This window comes from Clupea harengus, chromosome 7 (genome assembly GCF_900700415.2).
Source record: "Clupea harengus chromosome 7, Ch_v2.0.2, whole genome shotgun sequence".
Taxonomy (NCBI): Eukaryota; Metazoa; Chordata; class Actinopteri; order Clupeiformes; family Clupeidae; genus Clupea; species Clupea harengus.
The window spans coordinates 13,038,887-13,063,902 of NC_045158.1; the positions used below are offsets into that span (position 1 = coordinate 13,038,887).

At 39.0% G+C, this 25,016-nt stretch overlaps 2 protein-coding genes across 3 annotated transcripts; both read left to right on the forward strand.

Moving 5' to 3' along the window:
- The first annotated feature begins 7,715 nt into the window (after positions 1-7,715).
- otpb (orthopedia homeobox b) lies at positions 7,716-11,293 on the forward strand. The gene is made up of 3 exons (XM_012828578.3): positions 7,716-7,891; positions 8,225-8,616; positions 10,045-11,293. The coding sequence occupies exons 1-3, from the start codon at positions 7,855-7,857 to the stop codon at positions 10,558-10,560; spliced, it is 945 nt and encodes a 314-aa protein (XP_012684032.1). The 5' UTR covers positions 7,716-7,854; the 3' UTR covers positions 10,561-11,293.
- A 9,942-nt stretch (positions 11,294-21,235) lies between these two features.
- On the forward strand, positions 21,236-24,389 carry LOC105901159 (corticotropin releasing hormone binding protein). Of its 2 annotated transcripts, none has more exons than XM_031570564.2 (7): positions 21,236-21,754; positions 21,848-21,932; positions 22,461-22,618; positions 22,983-23,193; positions 23,350-23,504; positions 23,619-23,736; positions 24,136-24,389. In XM_031570564.2, the coding sequence occupies exons 1-7, from the start codon at positions 21,683-21,685 to the stop codon at positions 24,288-24,290; spliced, it is 954 nt and encodes a 317-aa protein (XP_031426424.1). In that variant the 5' UTR covers positions 21,236-21,682; the 3' UTR covers positions 24,291-24,389. The 2 variants fall into 2 exon arrangements, with proteins under 2 accessions (XP_031426424.1, XP_012684008.1); XM_012828554.3 differs by having other exon boundaries at positions 21,237-21,754; positions 21,845-21,932.
- Positions 24,390-25,016: the final 627 nt, after the last annotated feature.

Sequence of the window (25,016 nt, forward strand, 5' to 3'; positions counted from 1 at the left end):
AGCACAGTTCATTGTATCAAAATGGAAAAAAATTACACAACTACCGGCATCAGGCCGTCATACTGAACTGAGCAACCGAACAAGGAGTGCAGTTGTCAGAGAGGTGGCCAAGAGGCCAACAACAACTCAGGGAGCTGGAAAGCTTATTGGCTGAAATGGGGGACAAAAACTGTCCAGTTATCAACAACCTCTTTGGCCTCCTTGGAAGAGTGGCTAGGAGGAAGCCACTTGTGGAAAAAGCCAACGTCAAGTCTCCCTTGTTGTTTTTCACCAGACGGCATGTGAGCATCTTTTGAGAAAGGACATCGTGGTCTGTTTGAATCGAAAGCAAAGCTCTGTGTTTGGCTCCAAACCAAATGTAGCCCTTAGGCCTGGTAACACCAGCTCTGCTGTCAAGCATGATGTGGAGTGCCCTAGGGCTGTTTTTTCAGCAGGAGGAGGAACAGGGAAGCTTGTTGCCATCAGGGGCAAGATGGATGGAGCCCAAAACAGAGAAGTCCTGGTGAACATTCATGTTCTAGTAGAACAGTGACAAAACACCTGGCAAAAGCCACCATGGAATGGCTTAGAACACAAAAGAAGTGTTCTGGAATGGCCCAGTCAAAGCCCTGACTTGAATCTGATCAAATATTCGTTCAGACATATTCAAGATGTCTTACACCTGTAATTGCTACTTAAGGACAATCTACAAAATAGAATACAAATATAATTCCTATTCTTACAAAATAGAATAGGAAAAGAAGAGAAAACATACATTAAATATTCAAAGATGATATAGCACTTAATGTTTAATAATTTAATCATCAATTATGTTTACCCCTTCAAAGTACTCAAAGATGGGGGTCCTACCAAGACAATTAAACTACCATGGCCTCTACAGTACACTGCCTTCTTCCTGCAGTATCCTTTCCATATTTTGGAATATTTAAATTCTACTCCATATTTCCATGGAGGTCTTTCTTGAACCTTGTTTACAGATCAGCAGAATGCCTAACACACCAACAAAAATCTAAATCTTAAAAGATTTAATGAACTGTTTTAATTGATCAATCTGCTACTTCACAGTTGCCCATAATTTTGCACCATAGCAAATTAAAGATGAAAATAGTTTTCTACATTGAGACCAGGTGGTTATTTTTCAAAATTAAGAGTAAAGTACTGCGTTCGAAAAACATAACACCCAGAACATAGTCACATAGAACAGATGCCATGTGGCTCCCTGACTCTTCCTGATCCCAGTGGGTACTGACCTTAAGTTTACCCTGTAAGTTTACACCATTTCTTTAAGTTATCACTGAACTTTGCAATGACAATAGAAGCAGATTGTTGTTTTCTGTTTTTGGGAGTAAGAAAGTATTCGAGTATTTCCGAGAACAACACTATGGCCTCTCTCAGGAGTTTACATATTCATCCATCATTGATTATTGTCTGCTCATAGAAGATTAGTGGTTTGGTAGGTCAGGCTGAAATGTTATACAAGGTTACAGAAATGAATTATTCTGCCATTTAATTTGCTGATCCAATTAATTGCATTATCTGATTATGATGGAATTTGTTAATAATTGCCAGCACATGTTCCTAATTTTGTGTAGCTCAAGTGACCACTGGACCGAGTCCTTACCCCTCTAAGGCCATTTACCCCAGTTCTCCTTTGTTTATGCAGCATTTCAATGAGAAACTCCTGTAGAATACCTCAATAAAACATGCATAATATTTACAGGGAAGTTTATCAGTTGTGACCTAAAGTCATAGAAAATGCTGACACAAATCTTCCCATTAACTGAAACTAAATGTTATGCAGTTGATTCAGAACAACAGCTGCATTACATTGTCTTGCAGTTCACGCACACGACGGGGATGCAAATGCAAATTATTTAATATTAAACCAAATATAGTTATAATAAACTACTTGAATTTACTGCAATATATTATAATGAATTGGACATTTAAGAGCTTTATTAAAATTAATACAAAATGAAATTGTTTCTGTGAAAATAATTAGGAATTTTACCTCTAATGGAAACCAGATGAATAAGAAACGTCACCATTTAGTTTTAATTAGGACGTTAGGGCAGGCACCTAAACATATTTGTTTTGCATTTTGCTCTTATATAGCACTAGAGTCTTAGCAAAGTCAACCTGTGGTGCAACTGAAGTGACTCTCAATGTCGTTTTTTTCTTCTTTTTTTTTTTTAAACACACACATCCTGCTCATCGATTAAACAATATTCACACTCTCTAGCATTGTTAACATTACTAATATTCTCTAACATTTCTAACCCTCTGCCTTTCACAAAGACCTGTGATGAAAAGACAAGCGCACTGTACAACACAGTCATATGAGATTGGATTAAGTGGGTTATTGACTGTAGGTATTCAAGGATGACCAACACTTTGAGCCCAATATCTGTAGATTGCAATTGGCCTTGGTTCTACTCAAATCGAGTGATACCATCAATACTTTTCTTTACCCGACATCAATAAGGGCAGCACAAGTCAAATCTTTGCAAGTTCCTTATGCCAGAGACCGAATGCAGAATGTGCAGAACAGCCCAGGAGGGGAAAGAAATGTGACTCAGATTCTTTTCTTTTTGTCTTCAGAAAGCTACAAACATTTCGCACTGCTTCACCGTAAAAAAAAACAGGTCGATGGAAATAAAAAAAAAAGACTGGTGGAAAAAAACTGCCCCGTGAATAAGGGTTCTAAAGATTGCTGATGCTGTCAAGAACAAATCAGGCTTCAGTGTGCAAATTCAAACAAAAGGACTAATCAGAAACATTCTGTCAAATGATTGGAGCCTTTCTGGACGGCAAAAAGATGCAAAGCAACAGATTGAATGTTATATTCTACATAACATTTTTCAAGCTTTTCACCGAAAAGAATATATTTGGATGTAACCCCTTTTTATTCACCAACATTTTTATTACATAGTTTTTCTCAGTAACTGTAACAGATTACAATTACATTGATTTTGTAATTTAATTACGTAACTCCATTACTAGTTACTCCAACCTTGCTGACAGATATAATGGTGAAATAACACATACATATAGCTTGAAATGATGCCTGTGTCACAGTAAACTGCATAACAATACTTTATCATATAATGACTTATGTGGCCAAAGGAAAGCCTGTAAGTTGATTAAACTGTTCCACACTAGTACGAGTTGGAAAGTTGGTTTCTGATCTTGTGTGATCAAAACACAGAGAATGTCCGATTGAGAAAATTACATTCAAAGAGGGGCAAAAGTTTGCTTTTAATCTAAGTAATAGAACTGGATTGATGATGGCTTATCACTACATTGAAGGCACTAAACAGAAGACCAGTCCTTTGGGTCACATCACTAGACATTGCTGGAAATTGGCTTTAAAAATGAACAAAATGTCTCCAGAGTGCAGAGTGTTTTGTGGGGATGAATGGACCTAACAAGGTTTGTGGGTGCAAAATCCATCCCCCCACCCACCCCTTTGGTAGTGGAAATTGAGAAGTCAATGGACTCACAGGGGTCACAAGGGTCAGCGCTGGAACTCACACGCTGGTGAAAACTGTTCTCTGCTGGAGTTTCAGCCATTTTGTTGATGGAAGGCACACTCCCTTACAAAGAACCCCTCCTATATACATTTTTTGGCAAATCAGTCTATAGTGTTGACCAAATTCAACATCTATTATGTATGTGTACATCTCGCCCAGTAAACAAACAAGAACGAAACTAAAGTTTCAAAGCTTTTATTTTTCTTAGTCATGTGTATTTACAACAGTCCTATCAGCAGTTTGTTAACAGTGTAATTAGTACACAGTCTTGATAGTAAGCTGCCGTTACTTCTGTTCTATTCTGAAATATTATAGAATAACCAATGACTTTGTCTGGTGCAACACTACTGATGACAGATTGCTGTTTGTATATTGGATATTGAGGGCAATAAATGTGTAAACTTAGCTTTCTTCAATTGTCCCATTTATTTGTATCTCTTTTAGACTAGCCTAACATTAATTGTGATTCTGGTTTGCCTTCTAAAGCCTATCCTTCAGTATTATAAATCATTAATTTGGCACGCTGAAGTACCATATCATTTATGCATGATTTTTACAGAGGCTTTTGACTATTCTGCAGTTGTGTTTTATGTTAATGTCAGTCTGTGGTCAGTCTTCTGTGAGCTTAGCCATCGTACCAACAGCGCCCCTAGTGACTGCTACGTTTAGGATTTTTACAGCAAAATGTGAATAAACAGATTGTCTCATTCCTTAAAACGGCTTACACTATACCCTAGAGTAGCTTATCTGACATAGTCGTGCTTCAGTCCATTGTAAAGTGGTCAAATATGTTTTTGACCAAATGGTTTTATGTCGCTCTTTAATGTCAATCTCGCGTAATCAGCGTGCCTCAAATGACCGCAACTAATGTTATGTAGCTAAGTGATGAAGGAAAACTGAATATGGAGTTTTCCACAGGGGACAACATGGCTTAACGCCTTGGATTCATCTTTAAAATATTTCATGGCAATAGCTAAAATTGTATTTCATAACAATAATAATAATAATAATAATAATAATAGATACTTTGCTATTGCTAGTTGTTCCGTTGTTTCTGGTGGTATTATAGTTTGTTTTCTTGCTGTTGTTCTTATTTTTGATGCTATGATTCTTATCGCATTCTTAACGCAAAGAAAATCAGTTTTAATGATGGCTTAAGTGACCATTAGGCCTATAATAGCGCAAATGTGAAAAGCATCAATTAATTTACTCTCATATTGTGTGGATATACCTATCACAATAACGCAGACACTATTTAACACCGTTTTGATAAATGGATACACAGCTCACCCCCCCAAAAGTGAGCGCATTCCATCTTATACATTTTGATAACGGGTTCGCCCCTGAAAGTCTCATTATCACCTTAATAGGACCCGGTTACTCCGTGACACCCAACCGCTCCATCTCATCAAGGAAATCGCTCTTCAATGCTGATTATTTTATTTGGGACCCTAATTATACATCTTTCGAATATATCACGTCGTAATCGTCTCCACATGGAGGGCCACAAGTTTAATTAAAGAATGAGATGCAGAGCTTGCTACCTGCTTTGCAGAATGGAGAATGAGTACCTTCTCTGCAAATATCTATCCTTCTGTCTCTCTTCCTTCCCGTCATCCCCGTGAGGAGCGAATGCAAACGCAAAATAGAGCTATGATTTTCAGGTGCAGGTCCAAAACCAACCAATTTTCTCTGCACGAAATATGATTCTGGCATACGCTGTTGGAGATTTAGTTTGCGAATGGAAGCCCCCTTTTTTTCCTCGAGCATATTATTTATTTAAAACTCGGGAGTTGGTGGACAGAGAACAAACACAATCACGTCTGCTTCATTTAGATTTTTTGCATAGTTTAACTTCGGTTGGATTGATGTATATAGAGCAGATTGATAAAACAGAACAATGAGAGGGAAATAGAGGGAGTGATCAATTTGTTTTCATTTGTTTTGGCCTTTTCTTTTTTTTTTACCTGTGCGTGTGTCTCTAATATTAGATATCGTATACGTGGCTAGCAGCTTTCACATCCATTTTGCATGAAATATATACACTTTACTTGTGTTTGGATATTTTAATTGATTTCGCTTGGACTGATATGATTTGTGTGTTTAGTTTAGTTTTTATATCATGAAAATATCAAAGACTGTCCAAGGCCATAGGTGGTAGTTCATCTCCTATTACAACAAAACATTGAGAAGATATGAAATGGCATTTCTAAAAGGCCATTGCCCTTATGTCATCAGCAGTGCTCTTGTATAACAAGCCATCCTCTAAAATATGGCCATAACAACAGCAATTTATTGCTACTAGTGGTGGTGGTAATAATAATAATAATAATAATAACAATAATAATAACAATAACAATGACAATAGTAGTAGTAGTAATAACAATAATAATAACGACAAAGCAAGTAAAACAAATAAAACAAATTTAAAAATAGTTGTAGGTGGTGTCACTACCTGCCATATTTCTTGGAGATGTTCACCTATCTGGGTGGTAAATTCTAATGAGAACCTTCTATGAATAACCTTTTGCCATGTAATATGTATATGATTTATTCACGTTTCATTTTATTTGAGCTATTTGCTGTTAAGCACAAGCCAACAAATATTCAATGCTAAGGGTTGTACAGTGTTGAACAAGAATAAAACTCAAACCTATCGTTTACAAAAACAAACATTTATATATATACAGGGCGTTTAAATATGTCTAAACAATTACGAGGAGGTACAGTTTATTAGATTCACATAATGTAACGTAATGTAAACATTTCCTCTCCAACAGGCTAACATTGCTTGCTTTTCCTCTGCGTAGAGAAAAGCGGTGATGATCGGTGTATTTTATTTCATCCTTTAAATCAAGGAAGAAAAACATCACTGACCCTCAAATCTTGCGTGTGACTTGGGCATCATATCATCCTAGTATCCGTTAGACTGGAAATTCCGCAGCGTCAAGTTGAAGTGGTTCTCTCTCTTTGTGTGAACGCGGTGTTCGCATTTCGGCTCGTCGTCCTATTCAGAAGTAACCACTGCTGGTGTCAGTGGTATGGGAAGATTTTCTTCATGAAAAAAGAATAGGCTGCTCTAGACCGACTGGACCGATAAAGGCACAAAAAAGGCCTGAAAGAGCGCTTGTTGTCGCTTCAGCGCATCCTTTGTGCGCTATGCGAAAGAGTGCGCGGCTAAGGAGATTAAATTTACGGCCGTACATAACACATGCAAGAGGAGCTTCTGCAAATACAAACGATACAAACGTGCAATTACAAGGTCAATATGTAATCTCTTTGTTCATGACGAGATCACCCGGACATTCTTAGAACCGAATCGGCCATGAAGTAGCAAGACATACGTGTTTAAAATCGCCTAATGAGTTTTTTCCAAGATGTCTTTTAATTCATTTAGTTTAGTATTAGGATAGTGGGTCTTCAATCCTTGTTCAGCCAATCTGCTTCAACTTGTGCGCTTAATTTCCTGATATAATTTGTAACACGACCTCCTAACTTGTCAGTGAAGTCTAAACAGCACTAAATTGGTACAAATTTATGCTGATTTCATTCCTAATAAACGTGATAAAAGCTTATAGATTTGGCACTAATTACCTTAATGCCTAATGATCTTGAAAATTGCACTGGTTAGAAATATATTACCAATCTGAAATATGTTGTTGGCTGGGGAGGGAAAAAAAGGAAAACTTAGAGAGAAAAGATGGATCGCTTAGTTCAGACTTAAGTCCTATCTTACATCACTGTAATAATAGATTCCAGTGAAGTCTCTGCTATGGCAGGATGAAAGGTTTCTCTCCATTCATGGTTATTTCCTTGAACCTCTGGCTCTATCGGCCGTTGAGAGAATGTAGGTTAACATATGTACTATCATCGTTAATACCGATTTACAACAAAAAGGTAATTTTTACGTAAAATTTGGTCTCTGTGTGTAAGTGTTTTTCTTCTGTTTCTAAACCACAGAGAGATTGACCCAGTCATCCTAAACTGTGTGTGCTTTTGGTATGAAACAACAATATATCAGATTTGAAACTAATGAGACACTTATTGTGGATGAGTCTGGATTGTGGTTGTTAGTGGTTGGTTGTGTGGGCTCTTGAGGATGACATTTCCAGACTCCGTCTCTGATTGGTTCTTATTGGAGGAAGCTCATGGGTTCACTCAACTATTAAGCGCCTCCCTGCTCCAGTAAAGAACATTATAATGCGAGGTGCCGCCTTTTTAAACACAAGTTGAATTTTCTCTCATTTAAGCTATATATGCTTTTAACTAGTTTTAGGCTGTAGTGTTGTTTTGGGGGGATTTCACCCTGGACCGGTTCGGGATGCTATCTCATGCCGACCTCCTGGATGCACGTCTCGGTGAGTTGAGATGACTGAAGTCCGGTGTTCAACCGGGCGACTTTTAAACATGAAATGAGATTTCGACAGTTTAATTGAGAATTCAATTTAATAACTCGCGAGATTTTGTCTTCAAATTAGACTTACTTGCCTTGTAATTACCTGACTTTGTTCAACATTTTGTGGCACACTAATTTAATTTGATTTCAGAGATTAAATTAATAACTATATGCTTCACTAACAAGATTTTGATGCGATGAAGAGAATACGATCGTTCATTTCTATAAGTGCTCAGTGATAAGGAATGTCGTAGAGAACGCTATTATAACAAACCGAACTCTAATTTATTTCCAGGGATGAAGGATGCATCAGAGCTTCTTGGACACAGAGAAGCCTTGAAGTGTCGACTTGGAGGATCAGACACGGGACATCCAGGAGACATGGCACCGGGTGGGGATGGTGTTGAGGGCGCAACACTTCTCCCAGGAGATGATATTAATAGTACTGGATCCAATCCTTCCGGTATGCAGGTCAACTCAAAAGATCAAGAGAAACACCATCAGCAGATCTCCAACCAGTCGAACGCGCAACAGACTCAGCAACAGAAACAGAAACGTCACCGGACCCGTTTTACCCCGGCTCAGCTCAACGAGCTCGAGAGGAGCTTCGCTAAGACCCATTACCCTGATATCTTCATGAGAGAGGAGCTCGCACTTAGAATCGCTTTAACGGAATCCCGAGTGCAGGTGAGCCATTTCCCCGGCTTGACGTGTTCAAGTAATATGACCGCATGATCACAGTTTGTGAATTGCTGAAGGGTTAAACTCTTGGTAAAATAAGATTCAAAACCAGACGGAGCGTGTTGGACAAATTATGCTGGGTTCAAAGGAACCTTTCCAAATCTCCAAAACCTTAGTTACGCCATAATTTTGCTATAACATAAAGCTGAACACTGTAGCTATCCTAGACATACTAAAATGACCTATCCATGTAAAATAACTCGCACACAGACTTTTCCTGATGTAAACCGTGCTGCCCATGAAATTACAGGGTGGTCTGAATAGGTTATTTCTCCTAACGGTTCGTTTCAGGTTCAGGTGGAATCACAGGTTAAGCCTGTAAATATGATCATGTAAATAACAATATATGCGTTTACTTTGTTAAGCAATGTTTACCCTCTACGGTTCATGCAGTGAGGTCTTTGAAAATGTTATTACTCCAAGAAATAAACAGGCGTATATATTAATGTTAATAATAGTTTCATATTCGTGACATAAACAAAACATCATCAACAAAACCCTGTATTATTTATAACAGAGTCCGGGCTATTATCATGAATGTGAAAATAATGCAAATTATATAATGGCAATTGAAGATTTAAACTGTCATTAGTCAAAAATACTATTACCCTTCACATGTAGCCCATGCACTAACGTGGATGCCATAATTGGTCCGTGGAAAGTGTCTGATAGTGCAGTTGTGCACGGCTATTCGACATTTTATTATTCTAGTGCAGTAGGATGAACCTTTAAGCATTCTCCGTCCGAGAAATGGACCATCAAATATAATATCTTCATAAGAGGAAGGGCAAACTATACTGTTGACGGCTTTTTTGTTATTTAATGCATTCTTATGTGTGTAACATGATTTATTTCTCCCGTTTTTCACAGCTGACTTCTTGAAATGAATAAAAGATAAAACTTTTAATGTGATGTTCCGGCTACTAGCGCCCATTAATCATTAGTCCTATGGGCTGAGGTCTCAATAAACCCCTGGATAACTTGGAGGCTTCCATTATTATCACGCCCTGTTTGCACAGAGAGAAATACCGTTATGGTTGAAATGGGTAGATTGGAATTAAATTCAAATGCATTGAAGCATAGGAACAAGGAACAAAAATAAAAAGACTTCCTAAATATTTTATAGTTATTTCATCGGCGGTAGATCCGAGTACGATTTCTTGCGCTGCAATCATTTTATCCAGCCAGTTTTATGGTTAGTAGCATTTAAGGAGTGCAAAATATCTCGGGGAAAGATTATGTTAATGTTGCCCTCTGTTGAACATCAAAACGACGCCTAATTGACAACGCTGAGCATAACACGACTGTATATTCAGTGTCATTTAATGTATATGTAATATTGGTGTTTAATTATTATTTCTTTTTTTCCTCCAGGTCTGGTTCCAGAACCGACGTGCCAAGTGGAAGAAACGCAAGAAGACCACCAACGTTTTCCGTTCTCCCGGTACCTTGCTGCCCACGCACGGCCTGTCTCAGTTCCCATCAGCGGCAGCGGCTGCAGCGGCAATGGGGGATAGCCTGTGTTCTTTTCATGCCAATGACAACCGTTGGGCTGCAGCTGGTATGCCCGGGGTTTCACAGCTCCAACTCCCGCCAACCCTGGGTAGGCAGCAGGCCATGGCCCAGTCCCTGTCCCAGTGCAGTCTGGCGGGACAGGGACATCCAAATTCGATGAGCCTCGCCAACGGGTTGTCATCTAACGGGGGTGGCCTTCAATCCCACCTGTACCAACCCACATTCCCCGGGATGGCGTCCCTCTCTGGCAACCCTAATGTCTCCGGCTCTCCCCAGCTCTGCGGTTCCCCGGATAGCGATGTGTGGAGAGGGAGCAGCATCGCTTCTCTGCGCCGCAAAGCACTGGAGCACACGGTTTCTATGAGTTTCACCTAATGATGATGAACGCTCTATGTGTGTTTTTTATTCTTTCAACCCCGCCATTTTAAACAGAGGAAACGATTACTCAGGTTCTGAAATTCGTCACGAGAAATAGTCAATGAGAACTGACGACGTGCCAATAGCATTTCATACATTTTTTTTTATTCGCAACTCTTAATTGTATTTTGCACATTATCAGTAAAATTATACTCATCAATTGGATCCTAAAAAACCCTCTGTACCTAAACTTTCGTCTATTTGGGCTATTTATTTGATGTATTTAACTTATTTTTGTACAGTATTTATAGACAGGCAGTCGTCATATGTAGGGGTCGCGTTATTTGTGGTTGTAGGTTTTTAAGAGTCTTTTAAGAAGTATCATATCGGTTTGGTTCTGTTTCGTTTGGTTTGACTAAACTTAAATTATTTTCAAATTATTTAACAAAACTGGGACAACGTTTCCAGTTCCACATGCACAGCATGCGAGACTTGGTTAAAGGTTAGACAGTGTAGGCCGAAAAAGGACTTTGCGAACTTCATTTTTGTAGGCTGAAAGAAACACGGCTCACCGCAAAAAAGGGAACGAATAAAAAATGACCATTTTAAAACTTCGGCTGCATGTGTTGGCCGAATAAAAAAACAAGGCGAAATGACAAGACAAAAGTTATGTTAAAGATGAGATGTTTGTATAAGCATTCTTGTTAATTGATCTATTCATTTATTTGTGGTATGTTTATTGTCTGTGCTTATTACTGAAATAGGGTTCTTAACTGTTTGACTTACACCAAAAGCATCTCACTGTTCCTTTAACAGGTTTATATGAAATTATTGTAAATGGATAAAATAAATATCATTTTCAGTACGTCAAATTAACAACGTCTCTGTCTTTGAAAGTGAATCACTGGGTGACTAAAATGTTTTTTTTTGTGATTACAAGAATTCTCCGCGGCAGAAGAACTTATTTAACCTGTATCAAACAGCCCAGGTGACATTTAACGATTGAATGAGTAAAGCCATTTTTTGTGTGATTCTGAAGCTTATTTTCATGGCATGCTGTTTGTCGCATTGTTTCAAAAATTTACACTGATATAAAAATGCACTACCATGATACAGAATCACCACAAAAACTATTGTTTTTTAGGTCTACATGTTGTCATTCGTCTTTAGTATGAATAGCAAAACGTATTATTATTATTGTTAATATTATTGCTGGCAGCAGTAGGCTATCAATATCAGTAGCAATTTGATAGACCTACAACTAAGATCTCAGATCAGTAACAAGCCTTGGTATACATTATAACCCACTGTGTTGGAGGTGGTTAGAAAAGAGAAACCCAAATAAACACAAACTGAATGCGCAACTCATCACCTAAAGGTGACAGATTAGTAATTTACGGAGTAGAACGAATAATTAATCTACCTATAAAAGAGGCTGGTCTCGGTTTCGTCTGTCACGCAATAACTCAACTAAATATTAAAACAAATGTGATATTTTTCACTATTGTGGCTTCCAGACTGTGGCGTTGTATCCACTGACATGCCATGGTTTAGGTGAAATGATCAGTTAAGTGCAGTACCTGTAAACCTCACCTAGCATGTCCTCTTGTCTGTCGACGGACCCATTGATGAAGCATTGTTTTGACATTGGCTCCTAATAATGAACCCGGATTTTTTAAAACAGTAATTTGTGTTTGTTTACATCCTAGCTTCACGTTATTGTAGTAGGACGTTCAGTGTCTTTGCAAGTCCAGCATATTTCGTTAAACGTGGATAGCCATAGCATAAGGAAGCTGTGGAGGGACGACGGTAGGTTAACAAAACGATGTGTTTATATTTGGTTATTTTTCATCTAATTAGGATGATGAATGCACCCAAGAACGAGCACTATAGACTACGGAATGTTGTCTTAACACTGAGAGTTGGCATGGAGATGGAGAGTCAAGGTCAGACACTTGGTTAGCTGGCCAACCATTTGAAACAATAAGGATAGGTTAAATCACATTATAGCCTACATGATTGCAAGATGAAACATACCAAGAGGAAATTTCTCTAGACCTGTTGTTCATATATTTTAAACAAAAACGCTAATTTTTACGTATTTGATGCGTAAGGCTGCCACAAATTTCACAAACCAGACTTTGCCTATCTGCGTCCAGCCTGTATTAAATTTAGCTAACGCTGCATTAGTTCCGCTATTGGTTCTGCTTTCATTTTCGTCGCCATGGTATTTAGCGGGCTAGAGGCCTCTGGTTCTAGAGGTCATTTTTGCAATAGGCTTACCAAAAACAAGTTATAAGGATTATCCCAAACATGCAATCCTGGAGAAACAGCTCACTATTTGCCATCCCATCACATTTAGTGCTATATACTTATCCCATATTAGATACTTTGTGCTCCAGGTATTTTGGAGTATGACCAATTATTTAAAATCTGTCATGTAGGCCTTGCTGTCTGTGGGAGGATGCAGTTTAAACTGTTGGTGGAATGCCATTAAGGTTGTTAATTGGCTGCTAAATGCTTTGACAGAAGTCCCTTATGAGACAGTCTTTCAGTAGCATGGCTAGCATTGGAGTAAAGGGCACATCTGTGGGAGGATATATTCAGCACACTAATATCCATTAAGGATATGTCTTCCAGACAGGAGCACCAGGCACCATTCATAACAAAGTCTTCAGAAATCTATAGATCTATATCCCTTTATAATTATATTTATTTAAGACCATCTCTTTTTTATACTCTTAGAGTACAACCAAAGGTTTATTTGATGCTTAGGTGGTTGCATGTAAACAAATACACAACTCTAGACTTTGGAGCTCAGATAATACCTTAAATTTGTGTGTATTTAGTTCATATCGTACGTATTTGTTTCTTGATTAGCCTCAGACTTAGGCACACAGTGGAAAGTAATTCTTCACCCATGCCCTACACAGTGCTTACTACAAATCCAACAAAGAGCTACATACAGGTGTCTTTGTGATGGGGCATTGCTGGCTCACCTAGTTAGACACACTTCTGGACACCCTTTATTACAATGGCATTCAACAATTGGACAGTGGAGAGGGGGAACAGGGGATACGTCTTCCGTGTATATTGGTACATCCCCTTAAGTACTGACTCCCTAGGCAGTTGCCTATGCCGTTGGATACCAACACCCCCCACTGACCTTGTGGTGTGTCAAATGTTCTGGCAACTGTTCCGAGCCATATAATGGCGTGTTGTTTATTTAAAAAAACAAAAACTCCAGCTCATCAATATGACATTGGCATTAGTGTTTGAGACAAACACTCTGGAGTGATCTGGAGGTCATTTTCCCTAAACCCTCAATGCTCATTATCGCACTCATATACCACATCAGTAGTTGGTGGTATCAGTGCCAAGTCTGCCAGGCAACAATAATGAAGTTTTTTTTCCGGCACTTTTGATTGAAGCCAGTGATGATACTGTGCATACTGGGGGGTGTAGGTAAATCATGTTTTTCAAATAATTTGTTTCATTTAGCATTTTCTCCTCTCTGCATGTGGTAGACAAAAATAGGCGGCGTTTAACAGTGTTGGTGTGCTCTGAAGGTACACTGTCACACATTTTATTCCTCCAATTTCATTCTGTCTATATTTGTCACTCACAACAGGGACCTGGTCAGAGTTGACAAAGCTCTGTTCTCTGAGTCCAATGTAAAACTAAACAGTAGCCGTACAGCCACCCTCGGTTCCATAGCCATCTCACGTGCAGACCTCAGCTGGTGTCATTCATATGGTGCAGCCGTATTACATATATGACATCAAGAGACACAAGGTGAACTCTAACGAGACTCCCGTTCAAGATCCACACACAATTCCCTGAGATAGCAGGTAAAAGCCTTGTTTGATTGTGTCAACAATCGAGCCTAACTGAATGAACTGCAGATCATTAGCTGCCAAATCACCACACTTAAAGGGTAGAGCTGCTAAAAATCCTCCTCGCGAATGGATTTCTTTCCCTCCCCCTTTCACTTTGGCTCATATTCTCTTTGAGGCAAGTCATATAACTTGAAGAGAATGAAACTGGGACAATCTGACCGGCTACTTACAGGGATTTACTAATATACTACACACCTACATATGATTCACTCATTTGATTTGAAAGCGTAGTCAACACCAATATACACTGTATAAATGAAGACAAGACATATTTCTTCAGCTTATCAAGTCTAAAATACTAGGGTGACAATCAAAATTGGCTTGTGTTCATGAATAACGAACTCAGTATTATTAAGTATTCTGTGTGAGAAAGCATTTCAAACCCAGATCATGCCTTGCTCTATGTCGGGCTAATGAATTGAAATTTTCAGTCAATGCAGCATTATGTTCATTTGATAATGATTAATATGAGACATGATTTAGAAACACTTACTATAATCCTCTAATTACATATTATTTGGTAAGAATGATGGTTGGTGAATGAAATCAAAATGTGTTAAAATCTCATATTAGTGTATGATTTCTGGTAGAATAAACAAAGGTAGAATATACAGCGACAATATTTATTTCTACGCTCCTATCCATCGCTAAACAACCACAATACCAAAACATAACATTCTCCAGCAGTGCTGTGGAGTTGAAATGAGATATATCATGGTGTGGTTGGGGAGGAACAGCATCCGATTAAAGTGCTAGGTCCCATTGGGCCAGGCCTTGATTTCAGATGCCCTTCACCTGGACAACAACCTCTGTGACTGCAGAATATCCAGGTTGCCGTTATGGGAAATCATTCAATCAAGCCGTTTTTCCACTTTATAACTGTTCATATGAAATCAATTAACATTTTAAGGCATTGAGTTCTACCACATACATTTCCCAAATCCATCGGTGCTATTTTTCACCTGTTAGTAATCCATGACACCAAATGATTCCTTGCAGCCTACCTAAATAAACAAATGATAAACAGCGCTTGTTAGAGTATCAACAAATGAGCTGAAAAAATTTAATTCTTCCCACCTTATTCAAAAACGCACACGCCTTCAGATGACAAAAGAAACCCAGGTGTACTAATTCTTCAACTCCAGCTTCAACAAAGCAGATCTCATCCACTGCTATTACAATGGTGCCTGTTCCTGACACTCCCAACAGATGTTAAATTATATTATTCAAATATAACAATTAGTTTCACTCTCTCTGGGGTTAATGAGTTTGTGGATGTGTAACCCGTTGTTCATTAAACAATTTTTCACACACTGATGAGAGAATTCATGAACAACTGATGACCATTTGTATTTTCTACAGCCTCTGTGTGAAGATACTAAACAGAGAAAGAGTCTAACAAAGAGTCAGACAAAGACAGGAATGCAACATGTTTAATATTAGAATACATTACCGACATACAGATATTGTAATTTTAGATGGGTATACATTTAGTTTATGCCACAATAGCTACATTGTTCTGCGCTTACATGTTGCTCTCTCTGCACCGTTACTTGCTTTTCAGTAGACTAGTACAGTGTCACATTCTAGTGGTTCTGGAGGGGACGAGTGGGGAAGGAACAAGCTTAGAGGATTGCCTTTTTTTGAGCACCAAGGCATAACGCTGAGTGCAGAATTTTACTGACAGGCCAAGACCATTCCTTTCTTTGTCAGTCGGGGATGGAATCAATTAGCCATTAATTGGTGACATGTTTCCCACCTGCACCTTTTGTCTATTTCAAACGGTTGCTACTGGAGAGAGCCCCTTCTCCATTCTTTGTGTCTCCGTGTGCTATGTTCGTGCCAGAGGGCTTGCTATATGAGGCCAGGTTTCACTGCAGCACAGCCCCGGCAGAGAGATAAACCGGCAGAGAGATAAACCTTCCCTGTTTATATGCACGCATACTGTAAGAACAGTGAATGAAGTCGAGATGCATAGTGGTACTATATGTAAGAAAAATATATATAGCCACTTTTGAAAATGTATATATTTTGACCTGTGGGAATAACAATACACCTGCTAGCGGAGGACGTTTCTCGCTCTTCTCCAAGACTAGGTTAATACATTCCCCGTAATTTTTGGCATCATTATTGCCCATCTTTCCCACTTCCCTCATTTCATCAGAACGGAAAAAAATACTGTCCTGTTAACTGATAGATAAGATCAGTTGGGTCAACTCTATTACATTTGTTGCTGTTTATGAATCAATCTAATTAAAATAATTTATGAGCCATGTTTTGAGGTTGAATCATACCCTAAATGATGTATTTTTAAGGTTAATAGCCAATAAAACCTTTGAACTAAGCACAGCACACTAATCATAGTGTATTTCTAACATACAGAGCCAGACCATGTTACAGCTATGGTTTCACCAGCAAGCAAACCTCAGAGTGAGCGGCAGCACATCTGTTGTAGGATGAGGCTGCTAATCTCGGAAGGGCGACTATTATCTCTTCACAGAATTTGTGATTTACAACAAGAGAGGGAAACGTGTGACAAACTTCCACAGTCTCTGTTTGTGGTGGGACTCCCTGGAGACCTCATGATTCAGTGCAATGATGATTCTTGGGTCACAATTCCATAATGATACTTTGATATATTGCGGTTTGGCAATATATTTGGGTTTGTATTGATTCGTCTAGTGGCTTTGAATAGGCAGGAGCTGTCAAAACACTAAGCAGTAATAATGATTATGAAAAAAGAAAGTATCTGAGAAACCCAGATATCAGAGAATAGGAAGTAAAAGTATTTTTAAACTATAGTAGTCTATAAGTAGGTTCAATATGGATGAACATATTAACAACTAACATGAAAAACCCTGCACAATTCAGTTAAGTATGATACCTGGGAAAATATCCCAATACCTAACTGAAGAGATTTTTCTCACCTGGCCTTAGTCTCTGTTAAAAAACAACAGAAAAACAGACCAAACCTACCTACACATAGGTTGGGGGATGCAAGACTCGCACGTGTGAGCGTATTGCTGTAACAGACAGCAGTGAAGGTGCTATCAAATATTTCTTGAAACAAAGGGAAATACACAGGCTCAGAGTGTCTCCCTGGATCACTCGCCGGCCTCAAAGGCATCCATCTTCATCAACCACCATCTGCTCTGAGCTCCTGCCTCTCTCATTCTCGCCCTCTCCCTCTCCCATGAGTGTGTGCGTGTGTATGTGTGTATATATATTTGACATGCGGTGTGTGTGTGTGTGCATGTGTGTGTGTGCGTAGCAGGCCCCTGTGAAGACGTGCTGCAGCCGATTCCAATTTGATTTTTTAATGACAATCTCAGAGTGAAATTAATATAGGAATTTGTGAAGACCATGTCAGGTATTGAATGGCTTTGGTTAAATATATAAGGTAATTCACCTGGCAAGGCTCAGTCCACACAGAAAATATACACAAAGGAGCATTATCTATGCATTCTTAACCATATGTCACCATCTTCATCATGTGATTTTCTTTATGTCTTCAGATATATAATAATTAAACAATGATGATGGATACGAAGTGATTAAGACCTTAGTTATGTGATAAATTGTGTTGATGCGGACGTAAATCAAGTTGATCACAGGTTTTTATGTGTTTGTTGATGTAAACTGCTCACTATTCTTCGGTTGAAGTCAAGGGAAAGAAATAACAGCAGAATATCGAATGCACATATACACTGTTGTGTGGATCGGCAGGTGCTGACAATAGCATACAGACAGAAAAGTTGCTTATTTCTGTCGAGGGTCCTGCTAATGGGTGTAATTTAGGTCATTAGGCGTCTGTAAGGGAACTGCCGACTCATAAAAAAACGCACAATTCACGTTCGGTGCACACATGACAACAGCACTGGAATGCAATCAATACAATTTTGGAGCTAAATGACTTGATTGACAAGTGAAACACAAACACACACACAATCACACGCTCGCACACACACACACACACACACACACACACACACACACACACACACACACACACACTCCCATCTATAAATTGATGCAACAAAAAAGTACTTTCTTACACTATTCTGTGTACATGTAACTAGCTTTAATGATATGTTTATTTGCAGACAAAGCTATCCAAAGCTATCATGTCATCAGTTCATACTGTAGTTTGGTGTATCTGAGCCTCCCTGTACTGAGGTAGGTTAAAGGGGGACAAACTTCTTTTCTTCTTTTAACCTTAGGAAACAAAACAATTACATGCATTGGGGATTGATTAAAATAAAATCGGTGAAATAGATTAAAGTGTATTGATGAAAGGAAAATGTCCACACAGTCTTTGTTTGACACCATGACACTGTTAAATCTGATTATTTAACCACTGGAACCTTAACATCCATATAGAAAAAAAAAGATTACAGTTAAGCATGACCATTCAATCAGAGTGCATCAAAATCTCCCAATGATATCCAACACCCTCCTTTTCAGAGGAGCCATGACGACGCCCTCCCGCTTGTGTGTACGTTAACCACATATGTATCACCTCTCCAATGTTAGGCGGTTTTTATGCTTTTTGCGTTATCCCCAACAGCACACTGCACACTGTCAGACTTCACCTGCCAACCTGTCTGCTGCCCTTGAGCTATTCTATTAGTGCATGGAAAGCACCTTCCAGCCCCTGACAAGTGCAGCAGATCCACACTAAATCAAAACTCAGTGCCAGGCAGGCATGTAAGCCACCATGAAGGTCACAGCCATCAGGCGCATGCCGTCTCAATCCGAGGAGAGAGGAGACACCCGTGACGAACAGGGGATCTTCTCTCTCCGGGAGCGGGCTACCTGTCTCGCGCCTGAGTGATAGGTCGTTAGAGCGATATGTGAAAATGTCTGACCACCGTTTTTTGAGAGATAAAAAATACATGGAAATGCTGAAAGTGTCACCATCTCTATTTTTGTTTCTCTCTCAAACATACAAACGCAGACACACAATGTTCAACAAAAATGTTCAGCCTCTTTATAACTACAGACGCACACGCAACAACATATGATTGTGCTGTATGAAATGTGGTTATTTGTTTCATTATAAAAACGTGCCCTGTTTCATTCTTCCTCGATGTTACTTTTTAAAAATCTATCTGAGAAAGGGAGTGTGATTGAATATTTGTTATGTTTGTAGGCACTGCCACCTGCTGGTCAAAATGAAGCATAAACGCACAGATGATTCAACAATTGTGGTAGTGGCCCCAAATGAATGGAAAGCGTTATTCTGTGCAAACGAAATGCATTATAGATGAAGACAGACAAAATGATTAAACAAAACAGAAGGACTTGGCTCATAACGGTTTGTTAGTGCTTCTAAATTGTATATTTAAGCATGATATAGTGCAGATGTGCCAGATTTCACTGAATTTATAATGTTTTTACACTGCATTTGTAAAATATTTGTTCCCAAAAAACTCAGAAACTTACACTAACATCTAGTGGAGCCATTGTAATGCAACCACAATACACTGATGTTTTGTCATTTCTGTATTTTTTGCTTTTCACTTTGTGCTTTTTGTTTTAGTAGTTTAGACTTTGTGGTGAAGTTCGTTGGTTTTTTCATAAGCTTTTGAAGTTCTCATAACAGCCTACAGAATACAGACACTGAGTCCTGGATAATTTAGTTGTAGCTTTGTGACAAATTAAGATCCACTCAAAGGTTAGGACCCCACAAATGTTTGATACTTTATCTCAACATTGCCCAGTCACAGAATCAGTAATAACATGGAAACTCAGGGTGGCTGTTTCCAAACACATCTTTGAGGTTTCAAATGTTGCTTCAAACACAGAATTTTGTGAATGTGTTTATGATCCTGCGTCTCTGCAGTGGCCTTGGCAAGTGGAGGCAGAGAAGCTGCCACAGTCTTCACTTGGGGAGAATTCAATCAGACCAAATGCCATTGGAAATGTGATCATTTGGTGCCTACAGCGTGGGACTGAGCTTAATCCCTTATGTAACTGCAACTCTGGCTCCATGCCTCGGAGGGCCATGAGTAATGCGCGGTCTGCATTAGCACTGAGCCACTGTTTGCTCTGCTGTGGAAACGACAAAATGTGGAAAAAAACAGGCTTGATGGCAGAGGCACAAATTAGCTTAAGGCTTATTGTGAACTGTAGCAGCCCTCCACAAGGCCTACTTCCACAACACTGATCTTCCTAATGGCCATGTGTTAGCAAGAGATTAGCAGGAGTCTTCAAATGTTATCAATAGGTTTGGGCAGCATCTGGTAGCCTAAAGCATGTCACATAATATTTTAATATGATTATACTAAGATGTTTAAAGCTGTATTGCTGTGTTAAGAAATGTAAATGGTTTCAAGGAGAAGCTGTATATAGGTCTATATAGATATTTTCTGTGGGCATTTACTGTATTCCCATACATGTTACCATGTATTTCACCACTATTCTATGAACTGGCCAAAATATCATGTAAATAATACTATACATCTTATGTTGTTCAAATGATTACAATGTCTGTTAACAATGTTCAACAAGAGGCTTTATTCCTGTATTATGTGCTACAACAGTTGGTTCTATGTGAGTACTTTAACTGAACAAAAATTCAATCCATGAGCTCTGTAATATGACTTAAACTCTCGGTTTTCTGTCACCATGCTTTTTTCAAAGATACTAAGCTATATTTATGGAGTCTATTCTTATCACTGGATTGTATTTGGTGCTTCCTTGAACTGATTTGAAATCACAGGAATAGGAGTCTCCCCGCTAGGGGCAGTCAAATATTTGACAGATATTGTGAATATATAGCACCTTGCAAATGGAATCTAGCCAGGGCTGCCAGACAGTATATTCCATCTTATTGATGTCCGGTTGAAACTTTTGAACTTGAATCTAGAACTGATATGCATTCACAGCACCTTTCCCTTTTCCCATCTTTTATTTGAAGCTTAATTTCCACATTGTTTAACAATTTTTTTCTAAGGTTCGGTTCTGTCCGTTAGTTGGTCTTAGCTTACTTTAGAAGCAACAAAGAAGTTTATTGAAGAAAAGTCTCTAGGGTTCAAAAGCGTGTCGTAGTGGCTCCAGCCGAACATTGCCGTTTATACATGGACTTCTGTCGTGGCAAGGAACGCATACAAACTTCTGTGACACTTAACAGTGGCTGTGCAGAGCTGAGTGGTTTCAGTACATTGTCAACAAGCTAGTCTATATAAAGGGCGTTCAAGCATCTCCAGTGTGACGGAGCTTGGATCAAAGGAGGGATCATGGCAGCGAAAATGTTTATAGTTCTTCTGCTTTTCTATGCAGTGTTCAATGGGCTGGACACTCACATGCAGGTAAATTTTTATATAGGATGATTACATTTGTAAAGTAAATCGATATAACGCATCAATGTTTTCAGATGTTCAACGCTTATTTTACGCCAGCAGAATGAAGTAACCTTTGACCAACTGCTTTCTCGAACACTGGTGAATAAGAGAGAACCGTGGGATTTTGTTTACGGCAGATCCTTGCGTAAGTATCCTACTACAAATACATATATGCATGTGCCTCTGGGAACCGGATGAACTTGGTAATTGAAGAATAAATTACGCGCATTCAGTGTAGGTGACTGCAGTCCGCCTAACAACCGTTAGGTTAAAAGCAGGCGTAAACTTAGATAATTTAGAGGTAGTTTCATCTTGACCCTATTAGTGTGGTCTGACGATACTGTACATCGAAATTGATAGTGCGAGCACACTGTCATATAAGTACCATACGATTTAAAGGTGTTTCAGTCTGATGGAAACAATGTAATATGATACCAGAAAACTATACATTCTTTCATCTCTTCATACCATCTCAACTCCTTCGACCTTTACAAAGATGTATAGGACGTTCTGCCAGTTCACAATGGCAATTACCTTTTTATAAAAAAAATGGCAAGCCCTTTGGGACCTTATGGGGGGGGGGGGGGGGGGGGGGGGGGGGGGGGGTCATGATCACTTTATGTAAGTGGTATCCATTAGATACTGTGGTTGATCCCCCCCGCTATCTGTACAGGGTGTTTTGACATGGTGGCGACTGAGGGCCAGTTCACATTCACCAGTGACCATGCTCAGCTTAATTGTGGAGTGTTCTTCATCGGTGAGCCCAATGAGGTGATCAGCATTGAACTCAGCATGGTGGATATCGACTGCAGTCATGGAGACATCATAAAGGTATGATGATAGTGTCCTATTTAACATGTCCTCCAATTGTATTGTTTTGTTTACATTTAAGTAGTTGTAAAGAGAATCTAAAGTAGAAGTTCCATGGTCTCAGTTTACCAGTTCATGCCGATAGTTCAATTGGGATCATGAGTTGCTGTTTTTATTGGGGCTTTTGACAAGCCATGTGAAGATTCAGACAAATTATGCTGTGTGGTTAGAGAAAGTCCTTGCTTTACCACACACACTTCATAGCACATTGATCAAGCTGCCATTTTAAGGATTCAAATGTTTGTGTAGGCATTAGTTGAGGTGCAGTTTGTAGCAGAAAAATAGCTCTAGATTTTCATGTTGTCAAACCACTAACTCTACGCAGATGTTTGACGGCTGGATCCTAAACGGAAACATGTTCCCAAACTCACTTGACCATTCCCTCCCCCTGAGTGAGCGCTACGCAGACTACTGCACGTCAGGCATGGCCAAAGGATTGTTCCAGTCCTCGCAAAACGTGGCCATGATGCTTTTCCGAGTCCACACGGCAAGGAAGGGCTTCAGCGTGACACTGAAAAAACACATCAACCCGTTCCGTGAGTGAGCATATGTTAGCTCCCTCACAGCAGGTGACACTTTGACACAGGGAGACGGGGAGAGTGCCTAGAAATCTCAAATCCTTTTTATGAGCGTTCGTTTAGGTCGTGCGGCTTCATTCTTGTTTTTGTATGTATGTGTGGTGTTCTCTGCAGCTTGCAACATAATTTCTCAAACTCCAGTGGGCAGTTTTACCATGGTAATCCCTCACCAGCGAAGAAACTGCAGCTTTTCCATCATCTATCCCGTCGAGATTCAGATTACCAAACTCAGCCTGGACCAGTCACAGTCAAATGATGTTGCCCTTGAGGTAAGTAGAGGATGAGACACCAGTGAGTGTACTTTAGTGATGAAGTATCATATTAACAAGGCTTGCCTTGTATGATATCACAAGTAATGACTCACCTATAATGACCTTCTCTAGAAGCCTGGGTCTGACTGTGCTGATTCAGACGACTTTGTCGTCATTCTGGGAGGCAATGTGATTGACACATCAAAGATGCTCCCTGTGACTGACCTGTGTTTTTTCCCGGACAGCCAAAGTGAGTATGATATCATACGGTAGCTATCCTTGTAGGGCTAATAACATGCAGTGTTGAAACTGGGCTTTCTACTGTGTGTGACTAGGCTGCTACAAGGTTTCAAATTATCACAAATTAATTTGAGAGAATATCATCACTGAATGTTTAGCTGTTTCATAGAAAATATAATAAATTATAGTCATATATTTCCAGGCAAAACTATTTAAGTGTGTTAAGCAAGAAGTAAGCTAAATGTTTGTACAGTGGATTACAAAACAAGTGGAGTTAATGGAGTAAGATTCCTATTTCAGAAAAAAAAAATTGCAAACCCTTTGTCAGTGTGAAATCCCTTGGCAGTGGCTTGGTCTTCCTCTGTCATGGGTCACTGAGTTTTGTCCATCTACATTCCTTTCCCTGCAGCTCAAATGAAGATTGGATGTGACAATACTGCAGTGCGAATGGTTGCTAGTGGGAAATACATCAACAGTGTGTCTTTTCACTACAGGCTCCTGGAGCACAATGAGTTACTTAAAGTCAAACAGAACACAGTCGAAGATTTCTGCTCTTTAAAATGAATTATGAGAAATGTTTTGATGGATGACGAGGACTTTAAATATCCCCTTTTAATATGCATCAGAAAATAAAAAATCACACATGTCTAAATGTCATTTAAATTGATGTGTCCCGTGTTTGTTTTTCAGTGGCTTTCAGCATGCAATTATTTGAGAATGTATTCAGTGTGTCAGAAACAGAACCTTTATATGACATAATCCAGAAAACCGGTTGAAAACTTTAAAATGGAGCCGCATGTTTGAAATATAAAAGTCCCAATAACAGAATGAGACATTCCCTAACAGTTTACTTACAGGCAGGATAGGTATAATCAACCACAGCTAAAATACACTGAGTTAATGCACTTTAGATGCTTAGTGGTCTAATGTGTTCACCCTCAAGTGGAAAACTAACCTACCTTTGTGGTCTATTCAGTTTGATCTTACTTAGAAAAATAGCTCATGATATGATGTGGTAGTAGTAGATGTTAATGTGATACTTAAAACTTGTCCTGTTGGATGCTTGTGGAAATAAGTTAAAAAGAAAAATGTATTATCTATTTTTCAAAAACATGATATTAAGAATTTAGGTGCACATGTGGTACCAGACTGTATTAAAGGTACAGTAAGTCATTTTGTGCTTCTTGACTTATACTGATAATGTTATTCTAAATCATCAACATATGCATACAAAACACCACAAACAAAGTATTAGCGTGCACAGAAGGTGCCTGAACAATAGTCAACTCT